Genomic DNA, 13,685 nt, shown 5'->3' on the forward strand with positions numbered 1-13,685 from the left:
AATTAATTATTTAAAAAATTCATATATAGAAAGAGAGAAACACACTATATATATATACACACATACATATATAGTTTTAAAATTGTAAAGAGGAAGAGATTCTTTTTACTAAAATTATTTCAAAGTATTTAGTGTGCTTCTAGTTAATCATTACAATCAAGATTTGAAGGAAGAAATTAGTAAATAGCAATTCATGACTGTTATAATCTATTTTTAATTTTCCCCAATTGTTAGTTTGTGGTGACACATCTGTAAGTATTGTACACTCGCCATGCATACTTGCTAGAGTTTAGAGTTAGGATGGGCCTCGAGTGGAGGTTGCCCTCAATGAAATTATCTTTTGGAGTTATTTATAGAGGTCGACCTGTTGTAATCAAATACAACCCTAATTTTGTAAGTGATAAAATACTTGCATAAAATGGCTTTGGGTTAGGGATTTTAAGTGTGATGATGAAAATAGTAGCTATAGATTGTAATCAAGTTGTAATCAGTAGATATTAGGAATATAAGGACTTGTTGTTTGGTGGATGTAGTCTACAAATTGAATCAACTATACTAAATATTTGTGTCTTGTGTTCTTTTTATGTGCTTTGTTTATTTTTGATATTGATTATATTTGCATGTATTGTTATTTCAGTCTTCTTAATTTAAACACATATTAAAAGCATCACTAACTATCTAACATCTCATTTGATTATTTCAATAAGTGTTCAAATAATTTTTACTTATTGTTTCTTTGAAAAAAAGGATCTTTTAGCTAAAGAAAATTCTACAATTGAAAGAATTGCAATAACAATTAATTGTTTTATTTATGGCAAGACATCCCATGAATCTAAATAGTAATAGTAAAATGGTTTGACATTAGAATACATCATCAAACCCAAATAGGTAGTCCATTTTAGAAGCAAAAGTAGAAATTAAAAAATTAGAACCACCATCTTCCAAAGGATTATATAACCAGAAAAGGAGAAGATAGCACGGTGGTAAAACTAGGAAAGATTATATAAAAAAATCACACTGAAAACATCTTTGAAACATAGAGAGGCAACATTCCACCATGTACGGAGTAGACCATGGTGTTATTATTTTTCAAAAACATACTAAAATGTTGGTAGCCTTAGACACAAAATCCATGGTTTCACATAGCTGAAACCTTCTTCCATGTTGGTCTAGAGGAGATATCCTCCCACCATGCATTCATATGTTTCCTATTTGTAATCAAATATGTGTTATTAGTAGCACTCACTATATAATGGATAAATGGAAGATGTGTCGGATCAGCAAGGTTGTAAAATTGTCCTGCCAAGTACTTGCTTTTTGACAGCCTCTCTTTATACACATCCAACACTTTACCCACCTCCTCAGCACTACTCTCAATCAGTGCCAAGTCCTGAGGCTGACCAAGCCTTGGGACAACCAGCATCTGAGCAACCAGTGAATAAGCAATAGAATGAAGTATTGCCCTTCTACTTCTACCCACTGCTCCACCATTGCTCTCTCCTCCAATGTCTTTCCTAGTAGAGATGTCCCCTTTCCCTTCATATTTCTCAGCAAAGTACCTTATGATGGCCCTAGATTCTAGACATGTCCAAAAAAACAATTACATTCTGTATAGAAAGGGAATGGATATATTCATGTAAAATAGTAATGTAAAATAGTAATTGTACAATATTTGAGTAAGTGTTAAGTAGGGGAGAAGATATAATAGTTGAACATTGTGACTTTGTGCCTTTCAAAATCTGATGACATATTTTCACCTATAAATAATTGGCACATGTTATAGGTATATGTAAAAATTTTGTATTTGAAGATGAAGTGAAAAAGCTTTATACTAATGTAATGAAGGGTAAAATGAAGGGGTAGAGTATGTTTCCAGCTCATTGAAATTTTAGCACTTGTGTTATGATACAGAGTTATCTTAAACATGTTCAGAAAGGAAGTGAAAGGTTATTCATGGGACAAGCCTGGGCATGAAATAAGGCAAAATGGTTACAAGCAGTCAAAGGGGGTATTATCATTATGTGTCTACAATAACGAGTATAATGTGTCTACATTATATTGTGTTATTTCAACGGGTCATTTTTAGCAAGTGAAATGATTATTCAAGTAGAGATAATAGAGTGGCAAGAAAAGAACAATCAAACAAGACGTGTGAGTACAACACAAGAACCATCTCTTTAGTTATGGATTAGAGGGAATACAATGAGGGTTATCAAGTTAGTGGAGCATATTTGTGTTGGAGTTACTATTCTAACATTAGTCAATAATAATTGTTGCACATATGAAAAATCTTGTTGAGTTGTTGGCGACTCGACTTTAATTTAGGTGTGAATCAGAGAGTTCTAATTTGAATAAAGTTCTTATTATAGATGCGTTTGAGTTAAGTGTCCATAACTTTTAGTTAGCTATCAAGTTTGTGTGTTTTGTCAATCATGAAGTAGTTTGTTGTCAATCTAATTAATAGTCATTTAGGAATATTGTTGGGTCAAGCTATTGTATAAATTTGCATCTATTATTTAATAAAAATTAAGCTAGAAGTTTTTTCTTTCTGTTTCAATACTGTTGTTCTATTTTTCCAATAATTTGTTCAAATATAATGAAAAGAATGGAGATATTTTTCCTTGAAGGTCAATCGAGAAGGAGGAGGATACTCATCAATTACTAATTATATTTGGAGTCACTTAATTTTCTCTATTGTAGAGATTTTAAAAGTTTTCTTCAAAACTTGTATATAGTGTTTCTTTCAATTTTAGATTATAGATTGAATGTACTTATTAAAATATAGTTAGGTTCTTGGTAATGGTAGATTAGTGTATGTAGGTTAAATGTTGTCATTATGAGTTGTCTCCAATTTTGTGCACTTAGATCACTTTGGTTGAATACATACAACATTTTCAATTCATCTTTGCAATTTATTGTTAATGTCTTGTCTCAACGGTGATCGCTTTCAAGGAAAGAGCTAAGTTTCTTTTTTAGACATCAACTGTCTCACATTGAGTGTATCAGATTCATAGAAATTGGGAATATCAAGGATCTTAGAATTTGTTTCTATATCCATCTTTGTTTTATGACACTTGTTCATAGGACTCCTTGTTTACAGGACTCCTTTAAGGGAAGAGTAAAATTATGTTAGAAAGTGTTTATGATTTTGAATATGCAGATTGGAATCATAAGTACAACTTGGTAATGATATAAGTAGATTTTTTTAGTGTTAGGCACCGAAATTTTGTACCTTATTGATTGACTTAGTTGTTCATAAGTGGTACAAGAGCATCTTTGTGTTGTTGGCAATCTTGCATCAACTAAAAATATATTTCTTTTCTATTTATTTGTTTACTATTCATTTAGATAGTTTTTCTATTGTATTAGCTTAGATCAATCCAATTGGCTCATTTTCTTATGCAATAGACTTATGGTGTAGTCTAAGCATCATGGAGATCCTATGTCTAGCTTTGCATTTTGTTTTGATATTTCCAAATGATTTAATCATATGATTGGTCCAGTCTTATACTAGCTTTCCTATTCTAACACCGAGGCTGGCAAGTTTCAATTTACAATGAAGATTCATTCCATGTGATCTGTAGTATCGTATTATTCTATGTTGAAGTATGTTTGATCAACTCTCTCTTATGTTTGCATGACATGATCTACTCATTTGAATTTCTTTTTATATTTTGAGTCCAGACCTATCTATTTGTAATATGTTTTCTCTGTCTTAGAAATGAATGATCGAAAAACCTGACTTGTGGGTAGTGGTCCTAGTTTAGGTAGTGCAAGGTAGTATGAAGATGCTAAATGTTTAGAAGGTTGAATAGATTCGGAGAAGCAACTGGGATAACGCTATTCTGTTTGTAGTTGCATAATTTTGAAGGATGAACATCTGCCAACATGTAATAGTTGTATATTGACAATGGTGATGTAACGTCTATATTTGCAAGACAACTTTATGACAACTCAGTGGTGTTTCTTCCAATTGTGTTCTACGCTTTCTAATTTATTTGATGGTTTTTAGAATCAAAGGTTGATATTCAGTAAAGGCAATAGACAACCATGAAAAATGTTGCATCCGTTGATTTTCCCTCCTTTCTCACTGTACTGAGACTTTCTCGTGCAGTTTCCTATTTAAATAGTCTTTATCATCTTCGTTGCTCAAACTTAGCCATTACTTACTTCATTCATATGTAAGTGGCTACACCAAATTCATACACGTGGACTACGGTCACCATCTCAACGAAAGTTTATGACAGCGTGTTGTTTATTAAGAAAAATAATTAGCCGATAGGCTACCTTGTGCGAGGACGCTCGTCTGTTTTCAATGTTTAAGCATTTATTAGCCGATAGGCATTGGGAATACGAAAGAAGGAGACCACAATTGGCAGGTGGAGAAGAGATGGCCGGCCACAAAATTGGCATGTGCAGACGGGACAGCCAGCCACCATATTGGAACATGTCATTCGCATTTGGAACGTGTCATTTGAATGGAGGTATCTTTCATTCAGATCCTCGTCCCCTTTTCTATGCCTCTGCTTCATTTTCGTCACCGAATTACAAAGATTAGAGCTTTGTTCGGTCATCATGGGCACAGGTAGTTCGATTTCCTTTTACCATCTGTAAAATTTTATGCAACCTATCTTCCATTCTTGTTACAGTCCAACGTAGATTAATTCTTGCATACAAAATACTCAACCTAAAATCTAAATTAGGATTCTTCAATGTTCATTAAACTCAATAGATTTCTGTACATTGAGGTATCACAAAATTAAAAAGAAATGTCTTTTTTGTGCTCGGCTCTCCTTCTGGCTTGTGGCAACAGTTTTAAGTATCTGAGTTTTATTCAGCAGTAATACTTTCATGCCAGTTGACCATATATCTACTGCCTAGATTCTAATTTTCATCTTTGTTGGGGTTCAGGGGCTACTTTTTCTCTATAATATTCTTAGTGTTTACTTCCTGCAAATTTTTCATCTCACTATACAAATGGCCAATCCAACAAAGAATGGATTTTTTCATTGGCACCTATATTGTATTTTATTACTATTTTTTAGTTTCAATCATTTAAAAATACAAATTTTCTGATTTTCTATTGGTTACGGTAATATTTTTAGTCTATTGTAACATATAAACCATGAAAAGAAAATTATTCTACATTGTTGTTAGGAAAACAAGTATGTTTTACTCAGGATGCTATTGATTTCAATATCAAACCAACTATGAATCGATCATGGGAATACATGTATATATTCGTGTTTCCATTGAATATTGGTTTCATTTGAATGTTGAATTGAATTTAAATCACTGGGTAGTTTAATGGCATGGTATTTCTTTAACTATTGAATTTAAAGGTTAGAAGTCTTGAAGCAAGAAAGATCCAAGATTTCTATATAATGTTGAGATTTGGAGCAAAAGAATCTTCAGCCACTCCTGCCTAAGTTGCACAGGCCGTACGAAAATTCCTAAAAAAGCACATAAGCTAGTTCAAAACACTATAGCGATCAGAGGAACTTGCTCTCAGATGGGCCATGACAACTAAAGACTCGGCTCTTGTGGTAGTGAAAGGCGCAACAGTACTTCTATAGCTTCAATCTAGAGCTCTTTGGTTCAAATTCTAGTCCATACTTTTGTGAAAAATCAAACTATTGCAGTCACTGATTATTAATCTCCTATCACAAATGATTATTAAACTACTGAAAATAAATTCCCAGCTAATATCGAAGAATAACACAACTGCAACTTCACTTATAAAATACGGAAAGAAATGCGCAACACAATGAACACAATATTTTAGGACAAATTGTCCTTGGAAAAACCCCTAAGGGAAAACCAGTTCTACAGATGAGGAATTATATTAAACTTCAGCAAATCAAGAGATACAAAATTCCTTGCCTCTCACTGGCAGAACTTTGACAACCTCCTAATTTCTCCCGCTGATATTCCCCACTACTATCCCCATGCTAACACTGCGCCCTTGCTAACACTGCAAGACTGTTTGCTAACACTGCAAACTGCTTCACAAAAACTTGTTCCTGTGCCCTTGCTAACGCTGCAAGACTGTTTGCTAACACTGCAAACTGCTTCACCAAAGCTTCCTCCTGTGCCCTTGCTAACACTGCAAGACTATTTCACAAAAACTTCTTCCTGTGCCCTTGCTAACAATGCAAGACTGTTTGCTAACACTGCAAACTGCTTCTCCAAAAGCTTCCATCCCTGTGCTAACACTGCACCCTTGCTAACACTGCAAGACTGTTTGCTAACACTGCAAACTGTTTCACCAAAGCTTCTCACTGTGCCCTTGCTAACACTGCAAGACTGTTTGCTAACACTGCAAACTGCTTCTCCAAAAGCTTCCATCCCTGCGCTAACACTGTGCCCTTGCTAACACTGCAAGACTGTTTGCTAACACTGCAAACTGTTTCACCAAAGCTTCCTCACTGTGCCCTTGCTAACACTGCAAGACTGTTTGCTAACACTGCAAACTGCTTCTCCAAAACCTTCCATCCCTGCGCTAACACTGCGCCCTTGCTAACACTGCAAGACTGTTTGCTAACACTGCAAACTGTTTCACCAAAGCTTCCTCACATCCAAATGACCCAATGACCCCTTTCTATACTACTCCTGTTGGTAAACCAACGACCGAGATTAAATCTAACCAACGGCTGAGATTAAGACAACTCGACAACCAATAATAGAATTGGTTGCAAAGTGTCCAAAAGGAATCACTAAAATTAGTAAATAATAACCATTTACTAATTTTTGGCAAGTGGACAAACAGTTGTCCAAACCACCCATAAATACAACCGCTATTCATAGATAAGGACGAACAACTATCCAAGCTACCCATAAATAGTGCTGCTATTTTCGGGTCAGAAATAACAGCTGTCCAACTAACAATAATTAACAACTTTTGGCTCTGGTGTTGAGGAAAGCCTTGCTTGGTGGTAAGATGCATCTGAAAATGTTGAAGGTGACCAAGTTTCTTTTAGCTTATTATATTAGATTCCTACAGGTTATTGTTGAGAGGCTACCAATGATATGTGGTCCTGTGGTGTAATTCTCTTTTTTCTATTGAGAGGATGGTTATCGTTTAAACATCACACATTAAGAAAGAAATTAAGCTTGGAAAAGTAAGTAAGAAATTAAGCTTGGAAAAGTAAGTATTTAACACTTCTACACTAGGAATCAAGCCTTAGTGTGTGATGTTTAAGCCGCTGGATTGTTTAGTGACAAGGATTTCATTGATGTTAACCCAATTGGGCAGTTGGGTGTGGATATTAGTTTGTTTTATTATAGGAAATCTTTATTGACTGATGGTGATGCTTTGATTTAAGAGCGATTCGGCAGTTGGGCATGGGTGAATAGAGTTACAGGCCAGGCTGTAAGGCATGGACATGTTGAGAAAGAAAGGGTTTGTAATTTTTCCCAAAGCCAATGTTTTCTATTATCTGTTGTTAAGGAACTATAGTGGGGTTTGAGGGATTTGGTATAATTGTTTGTGTGCTTGGATGGTGCAGGTGTCCTTGGGTCCATACCACCCTGATGATTTGAATGAGGCTGTTCTGTTTACCCAAAGTGTTGAGGCTATTCTACTTACCCAGAGTGCTGATGTGCGAAGAGGGTATCAGTGCATCAGGCCATTAAATGACATTAAGCTCAATTTGGAAGCCAAGCTAGAGGATGATAAACATCATGGCGGCCTTAGAGAAGGGGCAAAGGTTCTTCTCTTCAAATGGCACAAAAAAATGAGCCAGAAATGGAAGATCAACCCAATCTGTAGGTTTCCTATTTAATTTCATTGTGTAGAAATGTTTTTCTTGGGTATGGCAAGATGCAAACTGATTGATTGTGTGGTAAAAGTCAAGTTTTTATAAAGGGTTTGGAGATTTATCTCACAATTCACATTGCTTGGTGTTATATTAATATAATTTTATTTTTTTAGTGATCAGATAATATTGGAGATCTTGTTACAAAAATGTAAAAGTCGGTTTTGAAAATTTCTCAACTTACAGAGATCTACTAATGGATTACTTCCGATTTCACATTGTTTAATCCTCTTTATCATTTATAATGTTTGAAACTGATAAATGACATCGGCTACAACCTTGTACCAGCCGGTACAAGTGCTAGTATAAATAAAATCAACTGTCTCAAAGCACAAAACACAGAGACACGGAAGACAGTGAATTTTATAGTGGTTCACCTATAAACAGGCTAGGTCCACTCTTCAACATGGGATTCTCAATTTTATCGATTAACTGTCATTAAATGATCTATTTAGCAGATGTTCCTAGTCTCTAGAAACATAATCTTGAAGATGAAAAGGTTTTTAGTTACAACTAAAAATCTTGATGTTGAGTAATTTTATCTACAAGAAAACTGTTACATGTCAGTGAAATGGCATTCTCAACCAACAACAGCTGTTACATAGTGATTGGGCTTCATACACCTAACGATATCCCCACTAAAGACCAATGACAAAAAATGAGAAAAAAATCTCACAGAGATATCCCAGGGTTAAATTCCTCAATCACAGAGAACAAGCAGATTTTGAGAAAATCTCAATAGCGCCAAACTCTATTCTTGCACTGCGAATGAGTCTTTGCCAAGTTTTATCAGACTTGATAGAACTTCAAAAAAAAATTTTCTCACTACAGAGGGAACCTAGGTCATCCATAAAGACACCATGCCAAGTGAAATGCACAATCTCAAAAATTTCCTTGAAGTCTTGAAAGTTGGGTGCAAGAATCTGACCACACCCCTCTTTCCAGCACCCATTGCTCCCATGTTCCTGTTGCAATCCACTGAACACTTTAGATGTCAAGATGGGAACTAGGCAACTCACATCAGCAATGCACTGAACATTGCAATGATTGATTTCATAATGCCCTAGTAATTCCTGCAAATGCTGAGCATCAATAATACATGAGAATAACAACATTCTCTTGGCTACATCTATTGGAGTATCCTCTGGTTCTGCGTGGTTTGAATTTGGTGGCAAATGTGTGGGTGTCCTCTGCCAATTTCTTGAAACCTCGAAGCATTCTTCTCTGTCTAGCAGTATGTCCCCAAGAAAGGATTAGGACCCGGTGAAGGTTGTTCATCCAAAGACCCGTTGTTTGTCGACATGCTTCTAATTTGAAGTCTCATGCAGGGGACATGGACTAAACGATCAGGCCCCATAAAAAACATCGGGTCAGCCCTAAACACACCCATTCTATTTAATTGTATATTGTAACCAGATTGTGTAAGATATCGTGGACTAGTAATTTGGTCTTCCATAATTGCATCATGCAGAGAATTCAATTTTTCCTCACCAAAGCTGCAAAATCATTCAATATAAGGGGATCATTGGTGAACAGACGAATCATCAACACCTCCATTAGGTGTTTTGAAATTATAGCTCTCCCGTGTGTTGAACCACTTCACACGCGTATGCCCTTGAGCCATTTCTTGGTTCAAGTATTTATTATGATCCTGATCCTGCTCATATTCTTGACCAAATTCCTTTCTTTAGTGGTATTTCCCATACCCACATTGTCCCCTGGTGTTGTTGCCTACCCTGTACATCGTTCTCCTTTTGCAACATTTAGGAGACTGCATCTTGCTCGCATCCTCCCAATTTTATTTTCCAGGCAGCAGATAGTTAAAAGTGTTATGTTGATTGCCACGCCTGACAATTGAATCCCCAATATTGTGAGTAAGGGATTTGACACTCATCTGCAACCTCCTTACTGCCAGTCTTTGCGATGGAACAGATTGCGCATCAGGGTCATGATTAGAATGAAACCGATGGGAAATGTCTTGGTCTGTGCAACCCAAGCTTGCGGTATCTTTGGACATGGTATGCTAGTCTTTGGCAAATATTTTTTGAGGATATAATTAATGATTCAACCTTAGAATTCTGTGAAATAAGAAACCCACTTCTTTCAACCTTTGCAGTCATTGAAGTATCTTCTTCAGTCTTTCTCACTTCTTCATCTATGCCAGCTTCCACTACTATAAGAATATCACCTGCACCTACGAGAGACTCTACTCCTCATCCTATGACCTCCTTCGCACTTTCTAAGCTCTCCTCAGCCCTTTCACCTTCTTCTATAGAAAACTTCTTGATTGTAGTTTTATCTCCTTCTACTATGAATTTCTTTGTCTGTCCCAGAGTTCTGTTCTCTAGGGACATATGTACAATTTTTCAACTATAACATTTTGTTCACTTTGAATGCAAAAATATTTGGATCATCTAATTTTAAATTAAAAATAAGAGAAGTCATGTTATAAAATATCAACAAGTAGTGTTTTACAAACTTCCTAGTCATATCTTCCAAAAATTTCTTATGCATGTCCTCAAGAATTGCATTAAGCTCAGATTTAAGAGTTTTAACTCTTCTTAATTAGCTTCAGGCTTATTTTCCCAGCCATCGCACTAGTGCATGTGGTGGATTTTTTGGCTCTTAGTAGGCACAACCTCATTCACTATGGAGCCCAATTTTCCAAGAAATTCATTAATGATAAAATCAAATTCACCTTCTTCCATCTCTACTCTAGCCTCAACTTAGCTCTGATACCAATTGATGATTAAGAAAAATAATATAAAATAAAATCAAAAGTCACAAAACACAAAACACATACACAACAGACAATGAATTTTATAGTCATTCACTTGTAAATAGGCTACGTCCACTCTTTGACCTGGGATTCTTAGTTTTATTGATTTCTTAGATAGTAATGCAATTGCCTTTGCATGATCTATTTAACCAGATATCTAAATAGTCTCTAGAAATGATTGGGCTTCACAGTCATGTGAAACCATTACAAAACAAAGTCATTACAATCTCCGACTTGCAATCATATCCTTAATGCGAGGAGTTGCGCAGAGATGTACCCCACTTTTCAAATTTATTGATCATCAGTAAATAGGCCTTGAGAAGATCTCAATGTTTCCAGGCTTTGTTCCAACACACTCGAATAAGTCTGCTCCAATTCAAATCAGAGTAAAAAATAACTTCTCATGTAGATACCAAAAACATTTTTGTTTCATTAAAGTCTATTATGTCCATATCTGAACCATACCAAGAATCATGATATACAATCCCACAAGAACCTTTCCCTACGTGTTCTCTAATTTTTAATTCTTTCCATCAAATTTCATGGTCATCTATTTCCAAAATTTTCTTTTTGTTATGTTTACTCTTATTGCAACCATACTCCTCCACAAATGAGCCATTTCCCCCACACGTTGACCATGTGATTTGCAACCAAAATGTATACGCTTGGAAATTAATGAAAAATAACAAATTCGGTTATGTGGGAATTAAATCCCCTAATCTTTAATAGGAATAATATTGACAAATTCTTTCAGCTGATAAGGTCAATTCAAATGTTGTTTTACCCAGGTTGTGGGCTCTATCTCCTTCATGCTCAGACAACACATGTTTTTGACCCTATTGGTCAATCACTGGCTACGCCATTTATTTTCCGTCATCTCCCTTCATTCTCTTCTCTACCGCTAGCCATCTCCTACTCTGACATGCTCTCGTAGTACTGTTAGGTGGGGTTTCCACACTTAATCTTATTGTGAAAACTTATATATATATTACAATGAGTCTAAATTTAAAGTTTCGGCTTTAGCAATATAAAAGTATTATATTTTATAAATTGTTTTAAGGTTTAATTTTATTTTTTAATATTAAATATTTTTTATAATTAATAATTGTAATAGGTCATTATTAATATTATTAAATGTTAAATTATTATGATTACTTTGCTTTTCCTAAAAAAATTAAAACTAAAAATGAAATATTTATTTTAAAAGGTTTTTTTTGTTTGAAGTTATCATTTGTAAATTTTGAAATTAATTGTAGTATAATTTTAATATCACAAGTCAACAAAACCAAACACATTAGTTTTAATTGAATCCAAGTTAATAAATTTAAAAGTAAAATAATAATTATAATAACCTAACATTTAAAAATAAAAGTGATTGTTTACAATGATTTTTAAAAAGATTATTTCTATTAATTTTTTATAAGTAATTAAAATCATTTAGTTTGATAATATTATTATGAAACTTATTATTTTATAAAAAAAATAGCATATGAAGTTTAAATTAAAAATGTAATTAGAAAATTTATTTACTCAAAAATCAAGCCATCACCTAGTGCTTATCATTGTTCCCTCAACCTTACAAACATCTCACATCCCCACCACCTCATTACACAATATCATGGAATTGATATGCACAAACTTGTAATTGTTGTTCATAGTACCTCAATTTGAACAAGATCAAATCTATTATATTATAAAATTGCTTTAAGTTATATATAACAAATGGGCAAATGGGCACTAAAAGTATGATCAAATGGATACATACATGAACAAGGTCAATATATCTTTTGTTTGGTTAATGACAAGTCATGGTGCTTGTATGTGGTTTAATTAATGGTGTAAGCATTTAGGTTTGAACTAAATTGATCTCTTTGAGTATGCAAGCATTACTTATCAATGTGGAGATCGATCTAAACAACTATGGTTTTATTAAGCATGTAGGTTTGAACTAAAATGATCTCTTTGGATATGCAAGCATTTTTTTTTATTAATGTGGAGACAATGGTTGTAAAAATTAATTAGATTTTATTCAATGGATCTATTAATATATTTATCAAATAGATATACATTTGGACAAAGTTAATATAAGGTTTATTTGGTCAAGTCATTAAAACATAAGAAGATAGTAGTTAAGCTTATTATTTAATTTTTTTTAGATTTGATTGTGTATTTTTTTGGCATTAATGTTCTGAGTCACACTTCATAATCTATCATCGTAATGTTGAAAAGTTTAGAAATTATTAATAATCTATAATTTCTTGGATTATTAATAAAGTATAGTGAGGAAAATATCACTCTTCAATTGATCTCAAATTTAAAAGTAAAATAATATAAATAATTATAATAATCTAACATTTAAAAATAAAAGTGATTATTTACAATGATTTAAAAAAGATTATAAATAATAATAATAATCTAACATTTAAAACTAAATCATTGTAAATAAAATTTACAAATGATAACTTCAAACAAAAAACTTTTTAACTAAATAAAATCTATGGTTTCTAACCAATAATAAATATTTCATTTTTAGTTTTTATTTTTATTTTTAAATTATAATAATTTAACATTTAATAATAATAATGACCTATTACAATAATTAATTATAAAAATATATATATATTAAACCTTAAAACATTTTATAAAATATAATACTTTTATATTCCTAAAGCCAAAACTTTAAATTTACATAGATGATAATATATATAAAAAATTTCACAATAAGATTAAGTGTGTAAACCCCATCTGACAGTACTACTGCTACGATAGAGGAAGCATGCATGTCAGAGGATGATATAGGAAAGAATGAAGGGAGACTAATGGAAAATAAATGGAGCCGGTGCCCATTGGTCCTACCCTCTACCAAAGCATTGTGAACTCCCTTCACATCAATGTTAAAGAACCCATTGACCTTCAACACTTCCATGGGTACCTTGACACCATAAACAATTTTTAGAATACTTTCATCAAGAGATCAAACAAGTGATTTAACATGCTCCATCACAAGAAGTGATTTCCCTTGCAAAAGGTCAAGCACACAACCTTTTTCATATGCGACATTCATCTCTAGAAACACATCCTTGCAAGGT

General features: G+C 33.6%; 1 protein-coding gene and 1 pseudogene across 1 annotated transcript; one reads left to right on the top strand and one right to left on the bottom strand.

Moving 5' to 3' along the window:
• Nucleotides 1-1,138: 1,138 nt before the first annotated feature.
• LOC149528741 (glutathione S-transferase F9-like) lies at nucleotides 1,139-4,532 on the bottom strand. The gene is made up of 3 exons (XM_089808064.1): nucleotides 4,422-4,532; nucleotides 4,288-4,306; nucleotides 1,139-1,578 (listed from the first exon to the last, which is right to left on the bottom strand). Exons 1-3 carry the CDS (start codon nucleotides 4,530-4,532, stop codon nucleotides 1,139-1,141), a joined length of 570 nt encoding a protein of 189 aa, XP_089664190.1.
• Nucleotides 4,533-4,575: 43 nt separating this feature from the next.
• LOC149528742 (ricin B-like lectin R40G3 pseudogene) lies at nucleotides 4,576-7,784 on the top strand (annotated as a pseudogene).
• The last annotated feature ends 5,901 nt before the right edge of the window (nucleotides 7,785-13,685 follow it).

This window comes from Cupressus sempervirens, chromosome 11 (genome assembly GCF_028749045.1).
Source record: "Cupressus sempervirens isolate cs-2001-9-10 chromosome 11, ASM2874904v1, whole genome shotgun sequence".
In the NCBI taxonomy this organism is placed as follows: domain Eukaryota; kingdom Viridiplantae; phylum Streptophyta; class Pinopsida; order Cupressales; family Cupressaceae; genus Cupressus; species Cupressus sempervirens.